A 15,034-nucleotide genomic window follows, 5' to 3' on the forward strand; every position below is an offset into this window, starting at 1 on the left:
TTCTACCTTTTTTGAGCCACGGCATGTTTTTTGTTTTACTTTGGAAAAATCTTTCGGCACACCACTAACCACTAGGGCTTGGTTAAACGATTATTTTTGTAATCGGCTAATCTAGAAAATCTAGAAAAAAAAATTTGATGCATGGATTAATCTAACAATTCGTTTTTAAATCCAATTTTATTTGATTTCGATTCGATTACCTCCCCATAATTTGACCTACGTATATAGCAATTAATGCTAATTTATCTTTATGCATAAAACACAAATTTCTTCTTTCTAATATACAGTGAAGAAAATAAGTATTTGAACACCCTGCTATTTTGCTATTTCTCCCACTTAGAAATCATGGAGGGGTCTGAAATTTTCATCGTAGGTGCATGTCCACTGTGAGAGAGATAAACTAAAAAGAAAAATCCAGAAATCACAATGCATGATTTTTTAACAATTTATTTGTGTGATACAGCTGCAAATAAGTATTTGAACACCTGTGTATCATCTAGAATTCTGACCCTGAAAGACCTGTTAGTCTGCCCATTAGAAGTCCACCTGCACTCCATGTATCATCCTGAATCAGATGCACCTGTTTGAGGTCGTTAGCTGCATAAAGACACCTGTCCACCCCATACAATCAGTAAGACTTTAACTTGTAACATGGCGAAGACCAAAGAGCTGTCCAAAGACACCAGAGACAAAATTGTACACCTCCACAAGGCTGGAAAGGGCTACGGAGCAATTACCAAGCAGCTTGGTGAAAAAAGGTCCACTGTTGGAGCTATCATTAGAAAATGGAAGAAGCTAAACATGACGGTCAATCTCAATCGGAGTGGAGCCCCATGCAAGATATCACCTCGTGGGGTCTCAATGATTCTAAGAAAGGTGAGGAATCAGCCCAGAACTACACGACAGGACTTGGTCAATGACCTGAAAAGAGCTGGGACCACCGTTTCCAAGGTTACTGTAGGTAATACACTAAGACGTCATGATGTGAAATCATGCATGGCACGAAAGGTTCCCCTGCTTAAACCAGCACATGTCAAGGCCCGTCTTAAGTTTGCATATGACCATTTGGATGATACAGAGGAGTCATGGGAGAAAGTTTTATGGTCAGATGAGACCAAAATAGAACTTTTTGGTCATAATTCCAATAAGCGTGTTTGGAGGAAGAAGAATGAAGAGTACAATCCGAAGAACACCATCCCTACTGTGAAGCATGGGGGTGGTAGCATCATGCTTTGGGGGTGTTTTTCTGCACATGGGACAGGACGAGTGCACTGCATTAAAGAGAGGATGACTGGGGCCGTGTATTGTGAGATTTTGGGGAACAACCTCCTTCCCTCTGTCAGAGCATTGAAGATGGGTCGTGGCTGGGTCTTCCAACACGACAACGACCCGAAGCACACAGCCAGGAAAACCAAGGAGTGGCTCCGTAAGAAGCATATCAAGGTTCTAGCATGGCCCAGCCAGTCTCCAGACCTGAACCCAATCGAAAATCTTTGGAGGGAGCTCAAACTCCGTGTTTCTCAGCGACAGCCCAGAAACCTGACTGATCTAGAGAAGATCTGTGTGGAGGAGTGGGCCAAGATCCCTCCTGCAGTGTGTGCAAACCTGGTGAAAAACTACAGGAAATGTTTGACCTCTGTAATAGCAAACAAAGGCTACTGTACCAAATATTAACATTCATTTTCTCAGGTGTTCAAATACTTATTAGCAGCTGTATCACTTTGTTAAAAAATCATGCATTGTGATTTTTGGATTTTTCTTTTTAGTTTATCTCTCTCACAGTGGACATGCACCTACGATGAAAATTTCAGACCCCTCCATGATTTCTAAGTGGGAGAAATAGCAAAATAGCAGGGTGTTCAAATACTTATTTTCTTCACTGTATTTTTAAGTTAAAAAATGAACAATACAACAATAAAGTGCACAATGGAATCCTATACAAAATATAAAAAAATATACAAAATGACTAAAATAATAAATTAAACTTTTCTTTCAATAAATAAAACTCTCTAAACTATAAATAATCTAATCTATAAATAATAATCACAATCTGAAACAAAATATAAACATGAACTAAATACAAAATAACAGCACCTGTGTATGTGTGTGTTCCCGTAAGAGCACTTTTTCTTTCCCTCTTGCTTTCCACCACCGCTCACTCTGTGTGAGCGTTTGCTCAGGTGTGTGTGTGTGTGTGTGTGTTTGAGTGGGCACATGGTCTGTGTGTGCAAGGCTGGAGCACAAGTTACGTGGTGTGGTTTGGATGAATTCAAGGTTAATCATTGCAAACAAGGAAAGAAAAAAAAATGAAAACGTACAATGTCTTCTCCTCCACACAAGCAGCTCCCGGGTGCTGGTGCATTGCGATAGTGCTTTAATGGTACACTATATCCATTTTGCACAGATCACAGACCACTGAGTTGTTACATTTAAGTGTGAAATACTCCCATACTTTTTACGTCCTATTGAGAGATCTTTTCTTCTTTTTCTTTGTTGAATAAACATTTTTTGTTTTTTTAAGTGTGTCTCTGTGCTTGGGTTCCAGACTGGCTCTCGCCACCCCCTTGTGTTTGTCCACATACAGGGCAACTCCATCTTCCCTCGCCTCATTCCTATTGATGCAGGTTATCTCGTAACCTTCCAACTCAAAGTTCATGCCTTTAATGCCAACAACCAGGGATTTATACAGGAAAATCTTGAAAATTATCAGAGGTGCCCAAACATTTTCATACCATATATACCGTATATGCAGCTTTACACAGCCTACCACTTCATTTCCTCCTTGCATGCAGAATTTCCAGGAGTTTTACAATTCACATTCACAAGTTCATGTATTCATGCAAATTATTTTGAAAATGTCATGTAAATAGCCCTTTGATATATTGCATGTTTTGAAAGAAGCTATATTGTAAATGGGTTTTAGTCCCTTGTATGAAATCTTTTAATATGATGCATGTATTGATTATTGCTTATATTGTTTGTAGTCAACACTTAATGTTGAATTTGTTTTTCAGCTGTTTGCAAATAATCAGTGGCTGCAAACAAACAAAGAAACACTGGTAAAGTGTTCTTGGTGTTACACTTGATCTGGTCTTTCCTTAAACCAGTGCTTCTCAAATAGTGGGGCGGGTCCCCGTGGGGGGAATGGAAAGGGATCTGTACAGTAAAAATAAATTAATAAATATGGTCAGTTTTTCTAGTATTTCAAATTAGGGGGACCCGGAAGAATTGTGTCCGTTAGGTGGTGCATGACAGAAAATCATTTAGAAGCACTGCTTTAAACACAAATTAAACACAAGTTAAAATGGTCTTGCTGATTAAGTTGTTTGGCTCTGGATTCTAGAAAATCAAACAGAATGAATAAAACAAGAAGCACTCTACCTGTGTTGTATGATAAAGAAGTCTGAGGCCTCCTTGTGACACAAAAGTACGTCTGCCAAGAGCACTGTGTGTCATTTTATGAAGGCAACGCAACAATGCATGGCGGATCTCAATGGCGGAGTGTTCAGTATCCTTGCTGTGCCAGTCCTCATACAGCTGCAAGAGTCTGACCATGTAACCTTTGGCTACTGCTGAGCAGATGTTTGCATCTGTTGATGACAAAACCAGAGAAACAAGACAAATGCAGAGGATGTCAATTTTCCAACTAAACACCAGAAGGATTTTTATTTTCACATTGGCGGTTTGTGTGTGTCATCTATTGTCCCGAGGACACTAACTGTTGGTATAAACACCAAAAGTGCTTCTTCGAATATCAGTCCAGCTTGATTTGAACAGACGTCCTGAAGCCTGGTGTCCAATCAATTGCTATCCTAGCAGGTGTAACAGTGTCTATGGATAATATTGGATAATTATGTGTAGCCTGCAGGCCCAAAGTATCCGAAGTGTTCCCCTCTAAAAATAAAATTTAACAAGAAATTGTAATGTTTTAATTTTATTTGAACATGCATCAGGTTACAATGGAATACATCACATAAATCAATTCACAGTTCCACATGTCCAAAAGGAGTAGGAAGAAGCAAAGCTGATTAAATCCTACCCCCCACTCCCACCCCCAACTGTTACTTTTACAGTGTGTTACTGTAACATTTCCTGTATTCCGGATATGCCATTTTTTACACATACAGAAGTGTAAGGTAATGTAACCCTATAGTGACATAATGGTGATTTTTTTTACTATATATTATGGATATGACCAACAATTACACTGTACCCGAGATCATATTTCTCCTCTCTTGTAGATAAGTATTGTATAACATATTAAAGGGGACCTATTATGCAAATGTGTCGACCCTTTGTATTGAATTGTGGACTCCCATAGATCAGCTACACACAGCAGAGCACAGAAAACCTTTTCGATATCGCAGAATTCCAGGTGTAATTCCTTGGATTTGTGCTTCCCGCCAAAACGGTCTGTTTTAATTTATTCCACCCACAGCCCGCCTTCGGGCACACCCACTTTGCTGTGATTGGTCACACGCCCAAAGGGCTTCCTAACTACGAACAAACCCCACTTTCCTACAACATTTATAGGTCGGAAAAGTGGGAAAAGCACAATAGGTCCCCTTTAAGTACAGACATAACGTATGAGATTAATTCAATTTTAGTAACATTTGAGGCGATCCTACTTTTATCTTCTTTATTAATTGCTCATTGATTGTGTATTTGTTAGGATGTACAATTTTGGAATTGTCAGTTGTTGCTTAATGAACTGCAAGATTTTTATTTCATTCATTTTCTACCGCTTATCCTCACGCAGGTCGTGGGGGTGCTGGAGCCTATCCCAGCTGTCTTCGGGCGAGAGGCGGGGAACATCCTGGACTGGTGGCCAGCCAATCACAGGGCACATATAGACAAACAACCATTCACACTCACATTCATACCTATGGACAATTTGGAGTGGCCAATTAACCTAGCATGTTTTTGGAATGTGGGAGGAAACCGGAGTATCCGGAGAAAACCCTCGCATGCACGGGGAGAACATGCAAACTCCACACAGAAGGTGGGATTGAACTCAGGTCTCCTAGGTGTGAGGTCCGCGTGCTAACCACTCGTCCCCCGTGCAGCCCATGATTTTTATTTGTTCTTTATAATTGTATTATTACGTCAGTACTATCTGTCACAATATATGTCATAAAATCTGTCATGATTATAATTGTATTTGTCATAATTTTGCGTGTACCCCAGGAAGGAGAGCAGCAGCTTCTGCTATAGCTAATGGGGAGCCCAATAAATAAACTGATAACCCAATAACATCACACATACTGTATTTACTTTTGGGGAATAGGTTATGAAATTACAGTATATGGTAAACTGATGATTACTGATTGTTGTTTAATGATGACCATGTGTAAATGAATTTGAATGCAAACCATTATCTGGAAAATAAACTTACTTGAGCAAAGCAGAGCAGCGAATGCATTAACGGACGCCCTGCAAAACACAAGAAGATTTAAGCAACCTCAAACACTGTCTCACACATCAGGCATACAGTTTTAGGTGATGGTGGTACAGTACTTCACAGTGCAGTGACTGGAGGCACAAAGGGGCTTTTGGGGACTCCAAACACTTAGCAGGGCAGTTTTTCCCAACTTTTATTGAGCCAGAGCACATACTATTACAGACTATTTGTAAATATGCAAATATTCTTTTATATCCTTTATTTTATTTTTTTTTTTTTTAGTAATTCAAAATGCATTGCATTTTATTTAATAGTGTGTCTTTCTTTTCTTCTGCAGTTAACCAAGCAATTTTCCTTGTGGATCAATAAAGTATGTCTAAGTCTCGGTCTCAGGCCTTGTCCACACGTAGCAGTGGATTTTTAAAACTGCATATTTTCCCCTCTGCACTCACCCTGTGGTTGTCACTTATTAGACCAAAAATATTGCAAGACAAGTTATATGTAGTATTCTGGTCAATGGGTATCAGTAATCTTATAAGACATGCAGTGCCACAGGTAATGCATCATAATTTGCATCCCAGTTTTATTCCTGGGGCTTTGCATGCTGTGCGGGATTAAACTCCCCCTTAAATTTCTTAGTAGAAACACGCTTAATGAAAACAGGACAGCACATCTGCGGCAACGTTGACATACTACGCCCAGCGCTTGATACGGGATCTCTTAATGTGCTGTGCTAAGCTGTACTGTTTTAAATTGTGAATAAATTCCATTATTTGTTGGTAGAGTGTTGTCTGTTACTATCTGTAGTACATTGTTGTGTGATGTTTTAGCAAGTTCTTTAGGACACAGAGTTGTGTTGCTCGCCTTAATAGCCTTCACAGGGAACATTTGAGCAACACAGTGTCAACTGCATTTAGCTGCAATCTCTGCAAATGGCGATACCGATACCAACACCAACCTAAAAATCTGATATCGGTTAATACCGGGTGGGTGGAATAGCAAATAAAACAACTGTACTCATGTAAGAGTATTGTTACTTTACAATAATTTTATTCAAGAAAAATATCTGTGATGTTACACATATCAGTATCGGTTGATATGAGATTCGGAAATTCAGAGTTGGACAATATTGGTTATCTGCAAAAAGCCAATATCAGACATCAGTTAAATCAGTTAGTGTGAATGCGTTGAATGGCTTGGCAATACATACTTGATGGTTTGCAGATTCTTGGTGGTATAACGAGGCATAAGTTTGTAAATGACATCCTGGCCTTGGTTTGACCCAATAAGATTTGCCGTGGAAACTGTAACAAAGAAAGATAAATGCATATACAGGGTCAGGCAAAATGATCTGACATTTGTAGGTTAAATAAAAGGCAAATAAAGTAAAGAAAAAAGTGTTATTGTAGCTTGTCGTAATGTGGTGTCCGAAAGCTGCAAAAAGTCAGGAGGCAGACTTGCAGTTCACCTAGGCTAGGCACATTTATTTAACATGGAAGATAACTTGGGGAAAAAACCCCAAATAAAAAAAAATGAATTGGAAAAAAAGAATAATTTTACTTCCCAAAAAGAGCAAGAAGAAAACACCACCACACTCTACTCTACTCTACTCTACCTATAAAACACAGAGACTCATGGCAGCTCCCAGGTGACTCCCTTGGTAAGTATCCACAGGTAAGATGATCGCTGTACACCTGTTCCTAATGAATCCCAATTCAGCTTGAATTAATACAGCACTATTATCAATGACATAAATCAACAAATCATGAATACAATAAACAAGGGACAAGTGATGAGTTCTAACTCATTCACTTTGTCACATAGATATAATGCCAATCTCTTTCATCATGTTTTAAAAATTAAATCAGTCAAATGGGATCCATTATTGTCCACACACTGTCGAGGGCGTTCACGAACGGGGTTTGAACCGCCGTCGGGTATCTCTGTGTGGAGTTTGTTCTCCCCATGTGGGTTTTCTCCGGCTACACCGTTTTCCTCCCACATTTCAAAAACATGCATGTTAGGTTAATTGGTGACTCCAAATTGCCCGTAGCGATGAATGTGAGTGTGAATGATTGTCTATATGTGCCCTGCAATTGGCTGGTGACCATTCCAGGGTGTACCCCACCTCTCGCCTGAAGTCAGCTGGGGTAGGCTCCAGCATACCCCTGCGACCCCATTGATTGCTAGCTCATGAACTTATTTTCTCCATTGTGAAAAGGATTGTGAATGATGGGCAAAATTCCGAATAAAGTGCAGTTCCCCTTTATATATATCATACAGCAGATGAACACAGTGATAGCTGAGAAGTTTCTAGGATTTGCAGAATGTGTGCATTCATTTGCACACCCCAACAGACAATTACATCAACATATAGTCAGTTCTGCTTTTGCAGAAATAAATGTCATGATCTGTGTGTTGTCGCCCTGCTGCCGTCTGCTGCTCTTTCTTTGCAGCGCATCCTGATCAACAGCAGGTGGGCCACTCCTGCACACACCTGAGTTCAATTATCCATCTACTACTTAAGCCCTGGTCACAGCTGCACTCATCGCCAGAGTGTCCCTCAAGCTTCCACAGTCTTTGTCTCCCGCCACGTGCATGCTCTCATTGGTCCTCTGCTTTCTGCCTTTTAAGTATATGGTTGTGAGTACCTGCCCGTCGGGTTTTGCCACTGTGTTTTCTGTTACTTCCTATTTGCTCGCTGACCTTTTGTCAGCTGTGTTTTCGTTCCTGTACTTGTGTTTTTTTGTCTTGAAGGTATTTGCTCATATTTTGGCTAGCTAACAATAAAGTTAAAATCAAGCACATAGTTTATGAAGATGTTTTAAATACGTGATGCAGCGTATAGCTGAAACACAATGCAATTAAGCCCGGATGTCTGTATTAGATATTGTTTGTATCAGGAATAAATACTCTGGTTTTCATATACTGGTTTGGTTATTTAGTCTTCCCATATCCTCAATTCGACACCCACATAGGAATCTTAAAGGGAGATTTCCTTCAGTCTGTATGCCTTTTGCTGCAGTGTTTTTTGTTCCCCTGTTCGGGCTAGTGGTGTTTTTGCCTCACAACCTCTGTTTATTTGTACTTTTACCCTATGTGGACTCTTTTTGTTAAACACTTTTGTTATATTCCTACCTACGCATCTTGGATTCCAGACCAGTTTGTAGTTTTTGACAAAATGCTTCCTATTGCTTCCAATGAGGTTCTTGTAGGTATTTTTGACCATTCTTTTCCATCAAAACATCCATCTCGATCAGTCAGGTTTGATGGTTTCTAAGCATGGACAGCCAGCCCGCTTTAAATCGTGACTCTTCCAGAATAGCTGAATAGTTTAACGATGCACAGTGACACCATCTGCCGAACAATCATGTCGTAGGTCTTTGGAGGTGGTCTGTGGGTTCAATTTGATTGATTGTTCTCACCCTTCTTGGCCTTTGCTTATCTGAGATTTTTCTTGGCCTGCCACTCTGCCTTAACTAGGACTGTGTCTGTGGTTTTCCATTTCCTCACTATGTGAAGGCATTGGATGAGGAAGGGGGGTGTGAGTGCAATGCATGTGTGTCTTTGGATGCATGAGTGCGTGGACTGCGACGTTTCCGCTGTTGGCTGGGCACTGCTCATGTGGTGACCGCTGGCACAGACGAGCAGCTGTCCTCTTGTACATGTCCCTTAATGTGTTTTTTAACTTCCCTTTTTAGCAGTGTCAGGACAACATACGTTTTGTTGCTTTTATGTTCGGTTCTTTTTTTTTTTAACGAACGCTAGAAGTTGTCATATGCTTGCGTGATCACCATACCGTGGAAACTAGTGAGGCTAGTGCTAGCTAGCACTTGCCCCGAATACACCGGTCAATGGATTACACTAGGATCCTGTGGATTGCTGTGTTTCTGCTGCACTTTATGGACTATTTTTTTCTGCAAAACAAATGGACATAGTCTTTCAGACACCCCACGGACTACATATTCCAGGGATTCTCTTCTGCAGCTGCGGTTTCAAGCCGATCGAGTCGTTCTCACAGAGGAGATACTCCGTAAACACACGACTGGCCAGTATGCCACACACCAAAAAAGAAGGCAACCAGGAGGGGGAAGAAAAAGTGAGGTGTTAGAGCCAGACTAAAGCAGCGGAATGTAAAACACCGAACCTTTCAGTTATTCTGGCTAACGTTCGGTCACTCCACAAGACTGAACTACAAGCTAACATCAACCATATGTATGAATATCGGACAGCATCGATTTTAGCCTTTACAGAGACATGGCTAAATAAAGGAGAAAGCAATGACGCCCTGCGCATAAATGGGTTTGGCTCTCCTGTAAGGCTTGATCGAGACTCCACCCTGGGATTCCTACTGTTACCTTCAGCAAGGAAGAGGTTGTGAGAGCACTGAAGAAGACAAAGCTCAACACTGCCAGTGGACCTGACAACATCAGCGCACAGACCATCAAGCACTGTGCTGCGCAGCTGGGAGAGGTGTTCCAGACTTCCATGAACTGCAGCACTGTGACCCAGAAGTGGAAACACTCAACAATCATCCCCATTCCCAAGAAGGGTTCCGTTAAGGTGCTGAATGACCTGAGGCCTGTAGCCTTGACGTCCCTGGTGATGAAAGCTATGGAGAGAGTCATTAAAAACTCCATCACAAAGTCTGTTGCCAGTCTTATGGACCCACTGCAGTTTGCATACAGGGCCAGCAGGGGAGTGGACGATGCCAAATTGTTCATATTGGAGGCCATCCATGTACATCTGGAGACCCCATTGCTCGGCTTCTGTTCGGACTCATCAGCATTCAATACCGTGCAGCCACACCTCCTTGCTCAAAAGTTAGTTACCCGCTTCAAACTGGATCATCAGCTCACCCCGTGGATTATGGATTTTTTAACTGACCGTTCACAAAGGGTGCTTGTTAATGGTTTATAGTCCGACACCCTTCATACCTTCACCGGCTCCCCCCAGGGCTGTGTTTTATCACCACTCCTCTTCATCCTCTATACTGACGACTGTAGGTCTAGCCAGCCTCATTGCCACCTTGTAAAGTTTGCTGATGACACAGTTCTAGTTTCTCTGCTTTCTGCACCAAATCTACACCATAGCACCGTTCTTCGGGACTTAGTCACCTGGTGTGACGACGTTTGCCTGCAACTCAACCCAACCAAGACCAAAGAGGTGATTGACACATACAGCAGCAAGCAGAGACAACTTGCAGAGGCCATCACTACCACCATTGGGGGGGGACCGGTGGAGGTGGTTGAGGAGTATAGATATCTGGGCACTATATTTGATGGCCTTCTGAGGTTTTCATCCAACACAGAGGAGATCCTCAAGAAGTGCCATCAGAGGCAGTACATGTTGAGGAAGCTGAGTTCCTTTGGAGTAAACAAAAAATTTGCTGACCCTCTACTATGCTTTTATTGAGAATATTTTGATCTTTTCATTCATTTCACGGTTTTATTCACTGCATCTACAGGACAAGACTCGCTTATTCAGTATTTCAAGATTTTGCGCCAAAATCATTGGCCATCCTGTGAGAGCTCTTTCTCTACACTGCGATCAGCAAATAACCCGGACTGCACATAGGATCTTACAGGACCCCTCCCACGCGCTACATTTTCATTCATTCATTTTCTACCGCTTTTTTCCTCACGAGGGTCGCGGGGGTGCTGGAGCCTATCCCAGCTGTCTTCGGGCGAGAGGCGGGGTACACCCTGGACTGGTCGCCAGCCAATCACAGAGCACATATAGACAAACAACCATTCACACTCACTTTCATACCTATGGACAATTTGGAGTCACCAATTAACCTAGCATGTTTTTGGAATGTGGGAGGAAACCGGAGTACCCGGAGAAAACCCACGCATGCACGGGGAGAACATGCAAAGTCCACACAGAGATGGCCGAGGGTGGGAATTGAACCCTGGTCTCCTAGCTGTGAGGTCTGACGTGCTACATTTTATTAATTTTATTCCATATGCTGCTCTCTGTGTCCTTTACATTTCCCCTCGAGGATAAATAAAGTGTTTTTGAACTGTCAGGTGCCCAATCTTGGAGCTCAGTTCGCAGGGTGTGATTGCGATAGACAGCAGTTGCCATGGAGACGTCCATGGTGGGCCCAGAGAAGAAAAACAACAGGTGTCCGTGAAGAAATAATGGAGCGTCAGAGCATCCCACTGCAGCAATCTCTTGGGAGAAGTGGTGGGGACATCAAAATCCAGCCACATTCCCTAGTGTCCATTCTGGTCCCCCAATCTGCCTATGCAAAGCCAAAATCTTCTCCAAGACGGCAACCTTGTTGTGAATGGCAGTCACAGTCAGTGTGAACGGCTTTGCCCGTCAGATCATTCACGACGGGCAGATGTGGGCCAACTCGATCTGTTGCCTTCATCATACGAATTCTGCAATACACCAGGAAAGTGCCCAATCCAATCAGCAACAGACCTGTTATCATGGTTTCCGAATTGCCAGACCTTCCACTTCCCCCAACTGTCCATCACATACCCGGCGCTGAACGTACCGCCAGGGCAGACAGGTTTCCCCGGACCTGAGCTTCTCATAGAGATTGTGTCAATTGAGTGGAGGGACCAGTTGATCAATTCCATGATTTAGGTTTTTGGAGAACAGTGCAGAGAGAGGCTCTTGGGAAAGTATAAGACGGGACTAAATGAGACATAAGAAGCAAGCAAAGCAGGGAAGATAAGGAAGGAGAGGGGAAAGATGTGACCGCCTTTTGTTGAGAGCCAAAGCAAAATGTCTCAAGGCAAATTCACACATGGCATCATGTGTAGACACTATAGACTGCCTTGTCACTTTCAGTACTTGAGGCTATCTGGCTAGGTGCTAACATGGTAATTGTTCACATTTCAGCCAATATACTTAAATCTAAATGCACATACACACATGGCATGATGTATGGACAGTATGGAACTGCCTTGGCACTTTCGCCACTTCGTGTTGTCTTGCTAGGTGACATCATGCTAACTGTTAACATTTAGGAATTTTTGCTTTTTTACTCCTGTTTAAAGGCCTATATGTACATGGCATGATGTAGGAATGCTTTTTCTGAACTTTTGGTGCTAGCATGCTAACTGTTAGCATGTTAACATTTTAGCTGTATTCCTCATGCCTGAAGGCTAATAAAGACATGGCATGGTGCAGGGATATTGTAGGACTGCCTTGACGCTATGGAGTGCCATCTCACTAGCTGCTAGTGTGCTAACAGTTAGTATGTTAGCCTTTTTGCATAATTCCTCATGTAATGTACGCACGGCATTCCGTGGGAATTTTCTAGTTATTTATTACAATTATTTCATATATATGAGCTGTGTGAAGTTGGTGATTCATGCAAACATGACAATAACCAACAATAAGGTGTCAGCCTTGCTGACTGTATTTTTCTCAAAAGCACCATGTTCATTAATACAAGCAGTTTTAAAATTACTGGAAACAAGGACAAACAAAAAAACACCATCAGTGAATGATGCACGACCATGCCCGCTGTCTTTTTAAAAACATGTATTTTATGAAACAAGTTTAAGATTGCAAGTTGCATACTGTATTGTGTCTTGAGAGGGGTGTAATATTTTTGCCATATTTTAGTTATATTTTAGCCATACATGCAAAATGCCTGATGCCGCCTTTGTGTGACATCAAGCCTACCTAATGAGTGAATTTTTCTTGAAACACACCTTCAAAACATGAATACGGACGATGACGAAATGTAACGTAATGTAATTCATACTTGGATCTATTATCGTTACGCATTATCGGATTAACGGATACTCTGGCTCATCCCTTTATATTAGTGCTCCAATTGTGTTTATTTTGTGTAAGTAAGCGGTTGTTATCGAGTGTACATACAGAGCCTCTTACCGGCATTCATGAAAATTACAAGCTCACTGATGTCTGGAGTTACTAATGCCACTTACCCAAGGCATTTGGCAGTAAATACCACTAAAGTGCTGTTTGTCTTTTTTTACTATGCACCACTTCTTGATCATTCTTTTTGCCATCTTAAAACAGCAACAACTTTTCAAAAACAACTTTCCTCACACTTTCACATCGGCTATGCAATTTACAATAGTAGTAGTTCAGTGGTGGAGTAAAACAATTAGACAATAATTACTGCTGTAAAAAATACAGTACAGCAACAACAGTAGTAAAATAAAAGTGACACTTTCAACAGTGCAATCAATGTTTGTTTATATTCCTGTCTGCTAAACATACTGCTAATATGAATGCACTAGCAGCTAAGCTAATACAGTAGTGAGGAGCAGAAAGTGGAAAACAACTTACACCCTTTTAAAATTGTTTCCAAATTCAGGAGGAAGCCAACTCTGCTGTTCTAATGTCACCTGCTGTGCTGAACACTTGTTCGGGGGGGGGCACTTGTTGGGGATGGACAAATAGCTCCTGGACAATTTGGGAAGCAGCGGAAGATCCACTTGTTCTGACCAGATTTGCTTGGTTTTTCCCCAGTGTCCGACGAGGAACTAGACGGGGGAGGCGGCGGTAGACTAGTCCGTGTTGTGGTGTCCCCTTTTGGGGGGATTTGTCGTGCTGCCGTAGTACGGCTTCTTAACGCTGCATTCTTTCAAATGACAGACGTTTTGTCGAGCTTTCCGCCATTCTTTGAGAATCCGTAGTGTTTCAAAACATACCATTTAAACGTTGCGGGGGGGGGTTAAATATAGAAACTTCCTCGCTGCTGCTTGCGTGCGAACGTCCATGCTGTTTTACTCGTAGTTGTACGTATGTAGTCGTACGTAGTCTCACGGCTTCCGTCCGTATTCAATACAAAAGGCCAAATAATGATGGTGCATTCATTGCACCTAGGGAACAGTATGTGGGGTGAAGTTGAACATTAATAAAACGGCGCTTGAATTGGATTTTACCGATACCCACAAATGCATCACAATGAATCTAGATTTCACCCGTCAAAGGCAACCGTATCCAGTGAATGAGCCGATGCACTCGCATCATGCACATCGATGATTTTCCACACCCTTAAAGCATATGTGTATTATCCTGCAAGACTACATCTGTATGTTATATACGTCATACAGGCATATCCTCCCACTGTTTTATTTGAATTTAGTCATAGAGAGCCCAAATGGTAAAGAATGCAAGTCTCCCTTAGTTCAGCCATTCATAAGAGAGTGCTAATTGAAAGAGAAGGCGTCACAGTGATACAACTGCGTGAGAAGACTCAGAGGACACTTTCCCACGAAAAAGCAGACAAATGGAGATGAAGACAGGATGAACTCCCAAGATAAATCTGACCAAATGGATCCGAGTCAGGATGTTTTATCAAGAGAAGCAAGCCAGTAGTGGAGGTTCAAAGGCGACCCCTGTGTGCAGACGGCGCCTCTGGCCCTGGGCGGACTCCTTTCTGGCTGGTGGGGGCGCCTCTAGGCTAGATGGTGTGTGGTCCTCTGTGCCCTTCTGCCCTTGTGGGGTGTGGTCTCTTGCCGGTCTCAGGGTTTGGCTCTTGTCCGGCCTGCCAGCACCCTATTTCTGGTCAGGATTACCTCTCTGCAGCCCCTCGCTGTTCTACCCAGGGGGGCTTGAGGGGCTGGGTCTTTGGGAGTTGGCCTTGGTTTGCTGATGTAGTCTTGTTTGTTTTTGTTGTCGCTGTTG

The 15,034-nt window shown here is 42.2% G+C and overlaps 1 protein-coding gene across 1 annotated transcript in view; it reads right to left on the bottom strand.

Annotated features, from left to right (window-relative positions):
- Positions 1-15,034, bottom strand: part of agbl1 (AGBL carboxypeptidase 1) — a 134,598-nt gene that overhangs the window by 101,786 nt on the left and 17,778 nt on the right. Inside the window, exons 5-7 of the mRNA XM_058087448.2 lie at positions 6,612-6,705; positions 5,396-5,433; positions 3,382-3,590 (exon numbers count right to left, since the gene is read on the bottom strand). Coding sequence (XP_057943431.2) covers positions 3,382-3,590; positions 5,396-5,433; positions 6,612-6,705 — 341 coding nt within the window. The remainder of the gene's footprint in view (positions 1-3,381; positions 3,591-5,395; positions 5,434-6,611; positions 6,706-15,034) is intronic.

The sequence above is a fragment of the Doryrhamphus excisus genome, linkage group LG6 (assembly GCF_037039965.1).
Source record: "Doryrhamphus excisus strain RoL-2023G ecotype Guam linkage group LG6, RoL_Dexc_Guam_v1.1, whole genome shotgun sequence".
Lineage (NCBI taxonomy): Eukaryota > Metazoa > Chordata > Actinopteri > Syngnathiformes > Syngnathidae > Doryrhamphus > Doryrhamphus excisus.